The following is a 14,291-nucleotide window of genomic DNA, read 5'->3' on the forward strand; positions in this document are numbered from 1 at the left end:
AAGTGCTTAGCTTCTGTGATCATTTTGTGATGGGGTCTCATGCAGTGCAGGCTGGCCTTGAACTTGTTATGTAGTGGAGGATGACCTTAAACTATGATTCTCCTGCTTCCACCATCAGAGTGCTGATGTCACAAGCAGACGCCTCTACATCCAGTTTGTATATAATGCTGGGAATTAAACCGGGGCTTCTTGAATGCCAGGCAGGCACTCTACCAACTGAGCTACGTCCTCAAGCCAGGAGTGATTCTTAGCGAGGCTCTACACATGCAACACACACACCCTCTGCCCACTTGGCATCTATCACCAGGTCATATCAGTTTTACCTCAAGCTATCTTTTGAGTCTATCCTGTCCCCGTCCTCACCACCCATTGTGTCCCTTGCCTAAACTCTGCCATGGGTTCCGAGTTATGGTTTCTAATTCCCCTACCAAGGCCTCTTCTCCAGCACAAGGTTGTAATCCATTGTATTTCACCACTATCCCTTTAGCAACAAGCAGAATGTCGCTAAACTGATAGATTGCATTATTTTAGTTATGGCAGATATGACCATGTTCCTTTCTGCTTAAACTCCTGTAGTTTCCCTCTGCACCTAGAAAAAAAAAAAATCCCCAACCCTGCTTCCTCTTCAGCATTCTTACTTCCGCAACACTGGTTACCTAGCTATTGGCCAATACACACCCTGCTCTTTTTTTTGCCTGAGGGCTAGAGGCAGATGGTTCTTCAGCCTGGAAAGTTGTCTGTGCTACTATCTGACTCAGAGAGTTCGGGTCAAAATGAGGAGAGGCCCTCCCAGGCCCTCTAGTCTCCATCAAGCCACCATCTCATAAACTTGAAGGCATGCTGCACCTTTGGCTGGGTGTCTGTTTTACATCAGGACTGTGGTTGTCTGGGCTGTACTGACTATAGGCCAGGCCCACCAGATCGAAGACACTGAGCTGCAGGTCAAGGCCATTATTACAGACTGCTTAAAGATGTCTCCTAGGGTTTCAGAAACTTGTTTTCTGGCTCCAAGCCCAGGAGAACAAAGGTTGGGAGTTGAGATAAGGAAGTGAGAGTGGCACTGCAGAAAGACAGAAAGACATGGTTGGGGACACAAAAAAGAGGACCCTGTCCCTGATGGCTCAAGGATGTAGCCTAAGCAGCTGCTCATGCAATTTTTTCCAAAGCCATTAGAATGGGATTCTTTAAAATTGAATTTTCATGTGTGGGTCATTTTTCCTATTTGATCCAATACAAACTATCTGTATGACTATGCCAACTACTATGCTAAACTACTTTTAGTTCATATAAGTATGTAATTGTGGATCATAACTCAAGATTCTAACAAGAAAAAAAATGCTTGTTCTATTCAGCGTTTTTCTGAGGATCAGCAACATGGAATAAAAAGAACCCAGGGCTGAAATGGACTAAGGAAGTTGAGTCACTAAAACACCACCATTCAGAGGTGAAGTGGTGTTGGGGATTTCTAGTCACACTAGGCCTGGTGCAGATTCCTTCTGGATTCCAAACCACTGCATTCCCCACAGCTCTGTGGCTCCACTGTGTGTCTATAACTAACATCAAAGAAAACTAGAAGTCGGCAGGGTTTCAAGAGCTAAAGAGCTCGTTTTATGATCTTTAACAGACAGTTTTTACAGGTTATTGTTTGTACATCCACATAACCCTGTTCAGCATCAACTGAAAGTGTCTGAAGAAATCTGGGCCTCTGTAAACAAGACCCGGTAAGTTGCGGGCAAGTTGCTGGCGTCCTTCTGCTAATGAAAGGGAAAAGGATGGTACTAAAAGCCTGCTAGCCCATTTATAGTGGGCCTTTTAGAGCATTTTACACTGTGTGTTTAAGTATGGGTGTGTCTGGCGCACTGCAAATTTGTTCCAAGCCAAATGATGTCATATTCAAGAGCTAGAGTGGGGCTGCTGAGAAGCCGCCCTTGCTTCCTGAGTGTGAGAAAGCTGGCATTTTCCTCTCTCTCTCTCTTTTTTCTCTCTCTCTCCCTTCTTATCAGCTGCAACTGAGAGTGCCAGTGTTCTGGATTTACTGGGTATCCTATTGTCTCAGGGCAAAAAGAGAATAAACACAAAAGGACAGCCACTGAACCTCAGCTCCTTATGGTCCTGGATCAAGGAGAGAGATGTGGCCATTTCTTCCTAAGCTAAGCACGTCTGGTGTAGCGATTATTTCACTTCCGTTTAATACCAGACATGGATTAACAGTGGTAGCTTGGAATCCAGAGAGGCCTGCCTGGGTCTGTTTAATCTGTGCGGTAATGAAGCCTCTGACCTTCAGTTAAATAGATTTTGTCAACACTCATTCAATAAATGAGAACTGCTGTTTCATTAACTTTAACTAAAGCTGCTTGATTTTGGACAATTCCTTTCACTATGGGAAATACTAAGACTTTGATTCCAAAGTTTCTCAGCACTCTATTTCCCGAGTCTTCACTTTAGTTCTGATCCTTGAAGATCTAGATCTCTCCCACACACCCCTTCCATGCGCGCGGCTCCCTTGTGTACCCGGTTGAAAGATGCGGACCAGGACTTAAAGCTTTGTCCTTAAGCCTGAGCCTGGGAGCCGGCTGACCTGTCCCAGGAGAGATGGACCCGCAACTGGCTCGTCAGTGGCGCCAGGGGTGTGGATTCCTTGGTTGGAGAGGTGAAGAGAGCTCAGACATCTGGCGCCACTCTTAGACCCTGCAGCTTCAACAAACTTCTTGCAGGAGGCCGGCAGCCCCTCTGCCAGCTCTCGGAAGTGGCTTGCAGCTAGGTACCACCGCGGTAGACTCAGGCACGGTCACTCGGGGGCCCTGCTTTCCCTGTCACTGCCAGGCCAGACCGTTTGGAGGCCCCCAGAAGCCCCGGGTATAAGCAGAACCACGCCCTACAGCACCATCCTGCAGGCGTGGGCGGGACCCAGGGCTGTCCCGAGAGGACGGCGGGGTGAAGAGGTGCGGATAAACCTTCCGCTGTGTTCGGCGCTGGCGCTTAGGTCCAAACTCCTCGGAACTCTCCCGCTTCTATCGCCACACGTCCCTTGCCTTCCCTGCGCCACCCCTTCCTCCGCCCTGGCCCTGGGACACCCTTCCGACAGGAAGCGGCTCATCCAGTCCCAGAACCGCCGGGTAAGTAGTCCAGCGGGGCCAGCTGGACTCCCTTGGGTCCGCTGGGCTGGGGGTGAGGGTGAGGATGGGGGTGGGGAGCGCTTCAGGGGAAATGGGCTGGTGTAGGCTAGGGAGCCACGCCTGGCTGCTTTAGCGGGTCGTGCCGGCCTTGCCCAGACCAGCCCCTTTGTGCAGACTTCGTTGTCTAGAGTGCTGGGAGCTCCTCGCCTCCGCTGCCCGAGGTCCAGCTAGCTCCCCATCCCTTTAGACGCTCCACCCATGCCGCATCCTTTGTGCTGGTATTTCCAGGCTGGGTACCTCTTTTACTTCCTCTAGCAGAGGACGCTCCAACCCGCGGGACTCCCATTCCCAAGAGGAACTTGTGCCTTTTCTAAAGACCTATCCACTCTTGTCCTAGCGACCGGCGGTGGGCAACCTTTGCCTCCTCCTGCCCCGCGGGCAATGGAGGGGCTGCTGGGGATGAGAGTTCAGCCTACAAGGACCTACCCTGCTTCCACACCTACCCCACCCAGCCCCCTCCCCTACCGAGAGCAACCCATCCCCCATACTCTTCTTCTCTTCCGGTCTCAGCAGCCTGAGAAAGCCCTTCAAGAGCTCTCGAGCTGCGTGTGGGCTGGAGGGAAGGAAAGGGGTACAAAGAGAGGCCTGTCTCTAGAGATTCCTAGGAGGGCACGCAGGAGCGCCGATGGGAGTGAGGCTAGGGGTGGATTGGATGCGGATGCTAGGGTCTTGGGGAGGGGCGAGCTCAGCTGCTACCCCCGCTCCTTTTCACAGCCTGCTGGAGCAGTGACAAGATCACAGGGGAAGTGTTTTGACCACAGTGAGTCAGATGGTCTCGAGTCAAGACAGTCGCAACATTCTCAGGCAATTCGTGAGCGTAGTTTGGGTGGTGGGAAGTGGAACCTGCGCAGGCCGACTGCTGCCCCTTGTCAGGAGGCAAACACGTGGAAAGAACTTTGCCTTTGGGGAGAGGCACATCCCACAATCAGCGTGGCGCTCAGTCCGCCAAAGGGCGCTGGCTCACAGAGACTTCAGAGGAATTGGGCGTGCGACTGTCAAGCAATTGCAGTTGCTTTGCGGTGTTAGCTCTTGTGCTAGTCTACAAGGGAAACCTCCACCCACACCTCCCACCCTCCCACCCTCCCACCCCGGCAGCCAGCTGAGAAACTCCCCCACGCCCTAGTTTCAGGACTTAGGGAACGCCTACTACAATTCCTGTTCCCTGGGCCTCAGAGATCCCACACTATGGTTCTTGGGTGGCTGGATGGGAGGTTTTCTTAGTGTCCTTGTGCCTTGTGTACCCAGGACTACTGAGTTTTCATTCCCAATTTTGGCGAATTTCACTTGATAAGAGATTGCTGCTGTCTCTGAGGTAGATTCTGGCATGGGAGTGGGCTAGAAGCATAGCCAATCAGAGGTAGGCCCTGGGCTCCCTTGTGACACCAGCCTGCTCTGCTGGCTCCTCCCCTCTTCCTTTCCCCTCCTTCCAGTCTCTTTTCCTTTTCCCCTTTGCACAGCCACTGGGTTTGGCCCAGCTGCTCCTCTTGTCAGGAGCCCTACATGGCTTCAACAGCCTCCACCAACCCAGCACATGCCCACTTCGAGAGCTTTGTGCAGGCACAGCTGTGCCGGGATGTGTTGAGCAGCTTTCAGGGGCTCTGTGAAGCCCTGGGACTGGAGCCCGGAGGAGGATTACCTCAGTACCACAAGATCAAGGCCCAACTCAACTACTGGAGTGCCAAGTCACTGTGGGCCAAGTTGGACAAGAGAGCAAGCCAGCCTGTGTACCAGCAAGGCCAGGCCTGTGCCAACACCAAGGTAGATGTCCAGAGTCTGGCGGGGGTGGGATCAGGAGGGGTGTGAGCGGGACAGGGTGTGAGCGGGACGGACAGGGAGTCAGAAGGAGGCAAGATGCTGCATCTGCTGTCTGTCGTGTGTTTGCAGTGCCTGGTGGTAGGTGCTGGGCCTTGTGGGCTTCGAACTGCTGTGGAGCTGGCACTGTTAGGTGCCCGAGTGGTGCTTGTGGAAAAGCGTACCAAGTTCTCTCGGCACAATGTGCTGCACCTCTGGCCCTTCACCATCCATGACCTTCGGGCGCTTGGGGCCAAGAAGTTCTATGGGCGCTTCTGTACCGGTACCCTGGACCACATTAGTAAGAACTTCATGGTGGCCTTCGGGTGGGTATACCTGAGTCTAAAGGCAGGCCAATGGGCGACTGCGGGCCCAGAGAAGAGGCAGAGTGAACAAGAGTCATTTAGCTGGGTGACCTTTAAGATCCAGATCTGACATCTGTAAAAGGGACACTGTGAGCTGCTTGGTTTCTGAGCTGAGATGTTATCAGGTGTCTTCAGGGTTGTGTGGCCATGGATAGGTGCAGTGGTCTCTGAGACCTTCTCTAGCTCTGGACAGGCTCACACCAGAGCTAGGGAAGGCATGAGTCTGTTCCTAATGTCTCCCACTTCCAGGCATCCGACAGCTTCAGCTACTTCTACTGAAGGTGGCGTTATTGTTGGGGGTGGAAATTCACTGGGGCATTGCTTTCACTGGCCTCCAGCCCCCTCCCAGGAAGGGTAAGTATTTCTGTGCTTCTGGGAACCCCTATCCACCAAAGAGAGGTCTGTAGGAGATGATAAGGTAGGTCTGGGTGGGAGTCAGCTGACTCTTTCCGGACAGTGAGGCCTGGGCAACCCTAGCCTCAGACAGCATGCAAATGGAATAGCAAGAGAAGAAAACATTGCTTTACTCACTGGCTTCGAAGGTGTAATTTGATAAACAAACCCTCACTGCTTTCCAGACTGTGCAGTCTTTTACAAATTAATTTTGTTTCTCTAGCCTGACCTGGGAGTTTAGGGCCCCTCCCACCTCTATACCTTTGTGGCTCTCATACTTTCTGTCCCAGGGAGTGGCTGGCATGCCCAGTTCCAGCCCAGTCCCCCAGCCCAACTGGCCAACTATGAATTTGATGTCCTCATCTCAGCTGCAGGGGGTAAATTTGTCCCTGAAGGTGAGTGATCCTTTTCCTCAAAAATAACAAATAAGTTAATAAATAAATAAATACCAGCATCCTAGGCTCCAATAAGCCTTCCTAGAAGTGTCATCCCCACCACTCCCTTCCACTAGGCTTCACCATCCGAGAGATGCGTGGCAAACTGGCTATTGGCATTACAGTCAACTTTGTGAATGGGCGTACAGTGGAGGAGACACAGGTGCCAGAAATCAGTGGTGTAGCCCGGATCTACAACCAAAAATTCTTCCAGAGCCTTCTCAAAGCCACAGGTCAGAGCCCACCCTCGAAGTCCCTCCCCTTGCTGTTCTATGGGGTGTTTCCCACTTGCCTGTTACACCTGCCCTTGGTCCACAGAACCCCATTCTTGTCCATCCTTGTAGTCTCAACAGCAAAAGAGAAAGAACTGTCCTCTAGGGACCAAGCCGCTGCTCAGTGAAAAATTCTGGAAGTGTGTCTTAAATGCCTGGGTGTTTTGCTTTGTGCTCCTTCATGCAGGAGTATAAGAATGATGTAAGTTGGAAACGGAAATGGCATTCAAGAGGATGCCATGTTTACTTTGGCTTTATGCTGCCACATGACCAAGTGATGCAGGCCTTCCAGCTGTCACTCCTCCTGTTTCCCTCTTTGCTCCAAACTGCCACATCTCCTAGGCCAGGACACTTGATTCTTGGTGCTACCAGATCTGTGTGTAGCACACTCACTGCAGCCTAAGCTGTGACTTCGGCTCTGAGATCAGCCATGGATTGGGTGTTTCGAGAGGTCATCTATGCAGAGTCACTTAAGACTCACCTGGCCTCTGCTTTGTTCCCCCAGGGATTGATCTGGAGAACATTGTGTACTACAAGGATGATACTCACTATTTTGTGATGACAGCCAAGAAGCAATGCCTGCTGAGGCTGGGGGTGCTGCTCCAGGTACCGCCTGGACCCAGGCAGGAGAAGGCTGGGCCGGGCAGTCTATTCCCGGATATGGATGTCCCATCCTCTCCTGCCTCTGCCCAGGCAGTAACTCCACTTTGACACGTTCTTGCTCCCTGCATATATGTGGCGGTAGGAATCCTACTCTGGGCTAAACTTATAGATATGGTGCTACACATGTGAGCTCCAGGACGGGAGGATTTTTGTCTCTTCCTCTTACTGGCTGTTAATTCCCAGGACTGAGACTGGTACCTGCTGAGTGGTTAAGCACCTAATATATGCTCACTGAATGGATGGAATAGATGCCTTCCATGTACTGAGTACCACACTGAGAGCTTGCTTTGCGTGTTCTCATCCTGGCTTGCACAAATCCTTTGTAAGATGTGTATTGAAGCCTTGGACAAACCAAGGCTTCAATGATTTCAGGACAAAGTCTATGACAGTAATGACATTGGGCTTCCTGGCAGAGGAGGGATGCAGACCCACAGGAGCAGGGAGGATTTTGAGGAACTGGAGTATGAAAGGCAGGCTGCTGGAATCCTATGTCCAGCCCAGCTTTCAGTTGCTGTGTAGTCTAGGCTGCCTCTCCCCTCTTAGGCCTCAGCATGTGTACCTTCTGTACTGTAGGTCAGTCACCTGTAAACTGGTGTGAAGCTGGGCATGTGACTCTGCTCCCAGAGGTCTCAGGTTCTGATCTCTTGGCCGTATAGGACTTGCCAGAGACTGATCAGCTGCTGGGCAGTGCCAATGTGGTACCTGAGGCTCTGCAGCGCTTTGCCAGGGCAGCTGCTGATTTTGCCACACATGGCAAGCTTGGGAACCTGGAGTTTGCTCGGGATGCCCGTGGGCGGCCAGATGTGGCTGCCTTTGACTTCACAAGCATGATGCGGGCAGAGAGTTCTGCGCGTGTGCAAGAAAAGCATGGTGCCCGCCTACTGCTGGGGCTGGTGGGAGACTGTCTGGTGGAGGTGAGCATTTCAGGAGGTATAGGGGTCCCATGACTAATGAGGAAGCTCTCTTATGGTGGTGTATAAAGTCTGTTTTGGGGAGGAGCTTAGGGGCTACTTAGTGGAGGTGAAAGCTGTGGGGAGGGGGTGGAAAAAGGACTTTCCCCCAAACCTTGGGATCCCTAGACTTGGAACATACCCATTGAATTTTCATTGAGTTCTTTCCTATTCTTAATACCCTGCAGCCCTTCTGGCCTCTGGGCACTGGAGTGGCCCGGGGCTTTTTGGCAGCCTTCGATGCAGCCTGGATGGTGAAGCAGTGGGCAAAGGGTGCTGGGCCTCTAGAGGTGCTAGCTGAACGGTGAGGCTTGGGTTCTGAGACTAGTGCGGGCAGGGCAGACATGATTTGGGACAAGGGTCAGGAAGACCGAGCAGGATATACTAAAGGAACGGATGGAGGCATGGGACTATAAGAAAGACCTGGCAGTTCTTGAGGATGGTGGGTGCTGACAGCTTCCCTCGTGTTTGTGCCACTACCTTCCACCACCACCCCTAGTGAGAGCTTGTACCAGCTTCTGTCACAAACGTCCCCAGAGAATATGCATCGAAATGTAGCCCAGTATGGGTTGGACCCTGCCACCCGATACCCCAACCTGAACCTCCGGGCTGTAACCCCCAATCAGGTAAGACTCTCCACCCTGCCCTACCACCCATCTTCCCAAACCAACTCCTTTCCCATGTGAGGTTTGCCCTATTCAGTTGCTGCGGGGGGGGGGGGTGTCTCCTACCATAGGCAGACTCCTCCCCCTCGACTGATGGGGCAGGTGGTCATCTGCCTTGAAATTGAGAAGCTGCTGCTTTAGGTACAAGACCTGTATGACGTGGTGGACAAGGAGCATGTGCAGAGGAAGGGTGACAAGACCGACTCAGGGAAGGCAGCCACAGGTGAGCAGGCCTTCCAACAGCCAGGAGGCAGTCAGCATGCTGCAGTGGCTGCAGAGCCCTGTACTGCATGAGGAAGCTTGTTTTGTGAATGGTTTGGGGTTCGGTGGGGTGGGTTGGAGGGGCTGCAGAGCTTGGGTAGCAGCTATGTGCCAGTATGGAAGCAGCTCAGTAGTTTCCGCCACCATGGCACCAGCAGTGCTGAGCAGCTGCAGCTGTGCCAAACTGTTCCAGCTGTTCTGCCAACTGCTTCCAGCCAGCACTGCGTGTAAAGCCAAGCCACCTATTCTTTGAGCCTGAGCCATCCTACCTGTTTACCCCTCTGGCTTTTATGTGGCTATCTTGGTTGCTCTTTGTTGCCCTACTGTGTGTTAAGAAGGGATTTTTTTAAATAGAATGGGGAAGAAGGAGGTGCTGCTAGGCTTGACCATTAGTCTGACTGCCAGGTTCTTACATGCTCAGCAGCAAGTGTGGGCCTTGGGTATAGCACAATTTTCTCCTAGGGTCAGCAGGCACTGAGGAGCTCCTGCGCTGGTGCCAGAAGCAGACAGCTGGGTTTCCTGGAGTCCATGTCACGGACTTTTCTTCCTCCTGGGCTGATGGACGAGCTCTGTGTGCCCTGGTGCACCGCCTACAGCCTGGCCTGCTGTGAGTCGTGCCTCTCTCCTGTACCTCTCTCCTGTGCCTCCCCTCTTCTGCATGCTAAGATGATGCTGTGCAGGAGATGGCAGTCCACCAAGTCACAGCTGCACCTGTCACTTCACCTCCCAGAGGTGGTGTTCCGGCCTGGCCTGCTCACCAGCCTGGCAGAATCTTCTAGAATCCACTGCATCCAGATAGAAAAGTCAGAAGCCATGGAAGACTGGGAGGGAGTGCAGTGGTAGGGCACGCTTGCTTAGCATGAGTGAAACCCTGGTTCAAACCCCCACACACCCCTACACCCACATAAACACCCCACACACACAACCCTACACCCCCACACCCACAACCCACTCTCTACTGTTAGGTGTGATAGCATGCAACTATAATCAAAGCACTTTGGAAGGAAAAGCAGGCAGATCACTGTGATTTTGAGGCCCATCTTAGCCACACAGTACCAATCCAGACCTCCCAGAATCCCCTCTCATCTTCCCAAATCAACTGCCTTCCCCAAAGCCAGGCCTTCCCTGATGCTCCTGGGCTGCCAGGATCAGACAGCTGGGTTTCCTGGAGTGCTACCACAGGAATACTCCTTCCCTGTGGGCAGGGGGCTGAGTGGCCAGCTTCCTTAAGACAAAGAGGGGCTGCCTCAGGTATATATGTACAACATGTGGCCAAGGAGCCTGTCCAAAGGAACAGGGGCAGGGTGGGGGAAAACAAACTACACAAAAAATGACATGGTGGTACATAACCACCAACAAACCAGCCTTCATGCCTTTGCTATTTCTTGTCTCCTTCTGGTCTTAACTTCCCTCCCTGCCCCCTCAATGGAGCCAGGTCTGGATCTCTCATTGGCATCTCATCTGGTGCTCCACAGGGAACCCTCAGAGCTGCAGGGCATGGGAGCTCTAGAAGCCACCGCCTGGGCACTGAAGGTAGCAGAACAAGAGCTGGGCGTCACCCCAGTGCTATCCGCACAGGCAGTAGTGGTAGGCAGTGACCCACTGGGCCTCATTGCCTACCTCAGCCACTTCCACAGTGCCTTCAAGAACATGCCCCACAGCTCAGGTGAGTGAGGGCAGGTGGGCAGGACAGGGCAAGGGCAAGAGCAGGAGCAGGAGAGAAAAGCCCATCAAAGGGCCCACCTCAGGCAGAAGGTGGCTATATAAAGGTAGTAGTGCTGACACCCAACTCTTCAGCAGGCCCTGTCAGCCAGGCTCCTTCTGGGACCCCCAATGCTATACTTTTCCTTGGTAAACTGCAGAGGACCCTACAACGGACCCGGGCCAAGGTGAGGAGTCTAAGCAGGGTTGAGGCTGGAGAAGGGGTGCCCAGTGAGGTTCCAGGGATAGGAGAGAATACACTCTACATGAGGGGAGGGGAGAGCTGGACTCACATTATGGCCACAGCTGTAGGACTTGTTGTAGGGAGGATGCTAGTGGCAAGAACTTCCCTTGCAGGTAAATGCAGACATAGGGTAGGACAGGCCAGCACTCTCTCTCTGCTCGGCCCTATTTCCCGTGACTTGCCCTCCAGCGCCAGTTCTATAGCTCGTTTCCCTGTCTAGTCTTACTCCCTTTCCTTCCCTTCCAGCCTTTTCTTTCTGCCCACACCTACTCCCCTGCTCGCATTCCTGGGCATTCATTCCCTCCTAGGTAGAGGCTGAGACTCCACGTACTGAGGAGCCCCCTGTCTCTGAGCCCAGTGTACCCCCATCACTGCCATCTGAACACCAGGAGGTAAGATCTAGAGCCCTGTTTGCAAAAGCCTACAAGGGTGAGGAAGGGCTATGGGGGATGGAAGGCCTTGGCAGCTGGCTCTGGGTCCAGCTGATCCTGTATCCTGGGGTTCTGTGCAGGCTGGGGCAGAGGATTTGTGTGAACTTTGTGGGAAACACCTCTACATCCTGGAACGCTTCTGTGTGGATGGCCATTTCTTCCACCGGGGCTGCTTCCGCTGCCATACCTGTGAGGTCACATTGTGGCCAGGTGGCTATAGGCAACATCCAGGAGATGGTAGGTGGGCCTGGGAGACGCTACAGGGATTTCAGACTTGGTGCTTTCTTCAGGTCAAGGAGCTTGGAGGTGGGGAGGAGGGAGAGGGCTGGACAATAGGTGGCAACAGGTTCCCAATTCCTCCAAAGCTTTAGGTGTGGAGTCCTAACAAATCCCAGTCTTGCGGCCTCCACCTTCCCTCTGAGTATCTGGGCAGTGGGCTGATGCCTGGCCTCTTCTACCCTTCTCAGGACATTTCTACTGTCTCCAGCACCTGCCCCAGGAGGGCCAAAAGGAGGCTGACAGCGATGGAAGTCCAGAGAACCAGGTTCAAAACAAAAGTCCTTCTGTGTGTGATGGGCTGTGGGAAGAGGCAGGTCTCCCCAGATCAGTGGACTTTGCTGGCAGTAAATGGATGCTGTCCTCCACTGAAGGATACTGCTATCCAGAGCACTGCCTGACAATGTCCACTAGATGCAGTCATGACCAGACCATATGGTGGCTTTTCCAGGAGCTCCCTACACCAGATGACCACAGCATGCAGCCAGGCCCCTCACCTCCTGTATCTCCTGTGGAGAGGGTCAGCCCTGTCCCAAGCCCCAGCCAGCCTACCCGTCGGCTGATCCGCCTCTCCAGTTTAGAACGCCTGCGGCTGTCCTCCTTGGCCATTATCCCTGACCCAGGAACAGAGCCTCCACCCAAGCCCCCACGAAGCTGCTCTGCCTTGGCCCGCCAGGCTCTGGAGGGCAGTTTTGTGGGTTGGGGTGTGCCAGTCCAAGCGCCACAAGGTAGGTACTCTTGCTGCAGATGTGCTCATCTGGGAGGCTGCAGGAGGAGGGGGAGGGAGACTCGAATTTCTGCCATTCAGATTCTGGGAAATAGAAACATGGGCCACTGGATTCCCATGATATACCTACTTCTCCCCTGCTCAGTTCCTGAGGCCACAGAGGTGGAAGAAAGTCCCTTTTCCAGTGAGGAAGAGGAGGAGGAAGAGGAAGAAATGCCTTTGGAGCCAGACTTAGAGCAGGTAAGGGGCGGCTACTCTGCCAAGCTAGGAGGCATCTGCCAGGTATTTTCAACCCCCACCATAGAAGCACCAATAGCCTGCATTCTCCGCTTGGAATGTCTTCTCACCTAGTCTAACTCGCTTCTAGGTATCTTGTTTACCTGCTTCCATCCCAGTTTCTCACCCTTCCAGTTTCCTCCACTCCTAACTAGGGGCCAGGCCTTCTGCTGACTGGTCCAACCCTCCCACAGACTCTACTGACCATTGCTAAGAACTCAGGCACCATGACTAAGTACCCGACATGGTATCGAACCCTCATGCGCCGAGCCAAAGAGGAGGAGATGAAGAGGTTTTGCAAGGCCCAGGTGAGCCCCAAAACCCCAGGCTACCAGGGCTCTGCCAGGTATTGTCTGAATGTCTGAATTGTCTGAATGCAGAGCATCATCAGTGCTCTATTCTTGAGCAATCTGGGATGTCCTGTCTTAAAACCCGCAGGCCATCCAGCGAAGACTACATGAGATTGAGGCTGCTATGCGGGACCTGGAGACGGAAGGCACAAAGCTGGAGCTGGCCTTGAGGAGACAGAGCAGTGAGTAAAGACAGGAGAGGCATGCTAGCACAGACATCTCTCTGGCTCCTGGCACCATGTTCAGCCCTCAGCAATCCCTGGGCCCAATGGATGTGCCACACGGCTGACATCCATAAAAAGTTGTTTCCCCTGGATCCTGTCACCCTGTGAGCTCTTCTATTCCTTTTCCTTATTATCAGGCTCTCCAGAACAGCAAAAGAAACTCTGGCTAGAGCAGCTGCTACAACTCATTCAGAAGAAAAACAGCCTAGTATCTGAAGAGGCTGAGCTCATGATTACGTAAGGCCGGGGGTGGTGACACAGTATGTGAGCCCAGTCTCATCCCTGTGAGTGCCCTGCTTAGCTGTACTTCTGCAATCTCTGGTCTCTACAGGGTTCAGGAACTGGACCTGGAAGAGAAACAGTGGCAGCTGGACCAGGAGCTGCGAGGCTACATGAATCGGGAAGGTCTGTGGGCTATCTCATGACCTTGGTCTTCTGGCCTTTAGCCTGCTGAGACAGTTGAGGAGGAAACCAAAGGATGTGATCACCAAGCCTCCACTCACCCTTCTGTCAGGGCTGTGCAATTGGCTTTTGTGCAGTATCTCCTTTAACAGGAGGGCTGGTGCTGATGAAACCTAGGAAACCGCCCCAGGTGCAAACCTAAGCTTGAAGTCTCAACAAGTAAAGCCTGGGTTGTAGAAACCACGCAGGCTGAGTTAGCTTGACCCTCTCTTCAGGCTCCTCCTGCCTGTTCACTAAGGCTCTCTTCAGGCTCCTCCTGCCTGTTCACTAAGGCCCTCTTTCCTCTCTAGAAACCCTGAAGACAGAGGCCGATCGTCAGTCCGAGGACCGGGTCCTGAGGAAGCTGTTGGATGTGGTGAACCAGCGGGATGCCCTCATCCGCTTCCAGGAGGAACGAAGGCTCAGTGAGATGGCTTCAGAAACGGGGGCCCAGGGCTAGAAGGTGCTTAGCTCTATGCCTGCTCCCTGCCCTGTAAGCAGACATCATCCAAGGGCAGTACCTCTGCCATCTGGACTGTCTAGTCAGAGGCTTCGTTGTTGAAAATAAACGTGTTATGGCCATGAACAGGGTTTGTGCTGTGTTCAGGGGGAGATGGGGATGTGCAAGGAAGGCAGGTAAAGAGCCAGTGC

General features: G+C 53.0%; 1 protein-coding gene across 6 annotated transcripts; it reads left to right on the forward strand.

The window, feature by feature from the left end:
• The first annotated feature begins 1,492 nt into the window (after window positions 1-1,492).
• Window positions 1,493-14,226, forward strand: Mical1 (microtubule associated monooxygenase, calponin and LIM domain containing 1). Of its 6 annotated transcripts, none has more exons than XM_027402202.2 (25): window positions 1,493-1,721; window positions 2,004-3,116; window positions 4,634-4,934; window positions 5,061-5,268; window positions 5,582-5,686; window positions 6,016-6,120; window positions 6,237-6,392; window positions 6,937-7,037; window positions 7,751-8,008; window positions 8,233-8,348; window positions 8,544-8,670; window positions 8,851-8,932; window positions 9,433-9,577; window positions 10,446-10,636; window positions 10,768-10,859; window positions 11,224-11,307; window positions 11,427-11,583; window positions 11,814-11,890; window positions 12,074-12,350; window positions 12,495-12,589; window positions 12,820-12,933; window positions 13,064-13,157; window positions 13,337-13,436; window positions 13,531-13,604; window positions 13,952-14,226. In XM_027402202.2, the coding sequence occupies exons 3-25, from the start codon at window positions 4,677-4,679 to the stop codon at window positions 14,098-14,100; spliced, it is 3,165 nt and encodes a 1,054-aa protein (XP_027258003.1). In that variant the 5' UTR covers window positions 1,493-1,721; window positions 2,004-3,116; window positions 4,634-4,676; the 3' UTR covers window positions 14,101-14,226. The 6 variants fall into 6 exon arrangements, with proteins under 6 accessions (XP_027258003.1, XP_027258004.1, XP_027258002.1 ...); XM_027402203.2 differs by lacking the exon at window positions 1,493-1,721 and adding an exon at window positions 3,891-3,936 and having other exon boundaries at window positions 1,747-3,116; XM_027402201.2 differs by lacking the exon at window positions 1,493-1,721 and having other exon boundaries at window positions 1,748-3,116.
• Window positions 14,227-14,291: the final 65 nt, after the last annotated feature.

The sequence above is a fragment of the Cricetulus griseus genome, chromosome 2 (assembly GCF_003668045.3).
Source record: "Cricetulus griseus strain 17A/GY chromosome 2, alternate assembly CriGri-PICRH-1.0, whole genome shotgun sequence".
Taxonomy (NCBI): Eukaryota; Metazoa; Chordata; class Mammalia; order Rodentia; family Cricetidae; genus Cricetulus; species Cricetulus griseus.

What these genes read in the sequence shown, in the direction of transcription:
- Mical1 (XM_027402202.2), top strand. Translation starts at nt 4,677, where the DNA reads ATGGCTTCAACAGCCTCCACCAACCCAGCACATGCCCACTTCGAGAGC. An exon ending in TGCCATCTGAACACCAGGAG is followed by an intron (nt 11,308 to 11,426) that starts GTAAGATCTAGA and finishes GGTTCTGTGCAG; the next exon opens with GCTGGGGCAGAGGATTTGTG. An exon ending in TAGGCAACATCCAGGAGATG is followed by an intron (nt 11,584 to 11,813) that starts GTAGGTGGGCCT and finishes TACCCTTCTCAG; the next exon opens with GACATTTCTACTGTCTCCAG.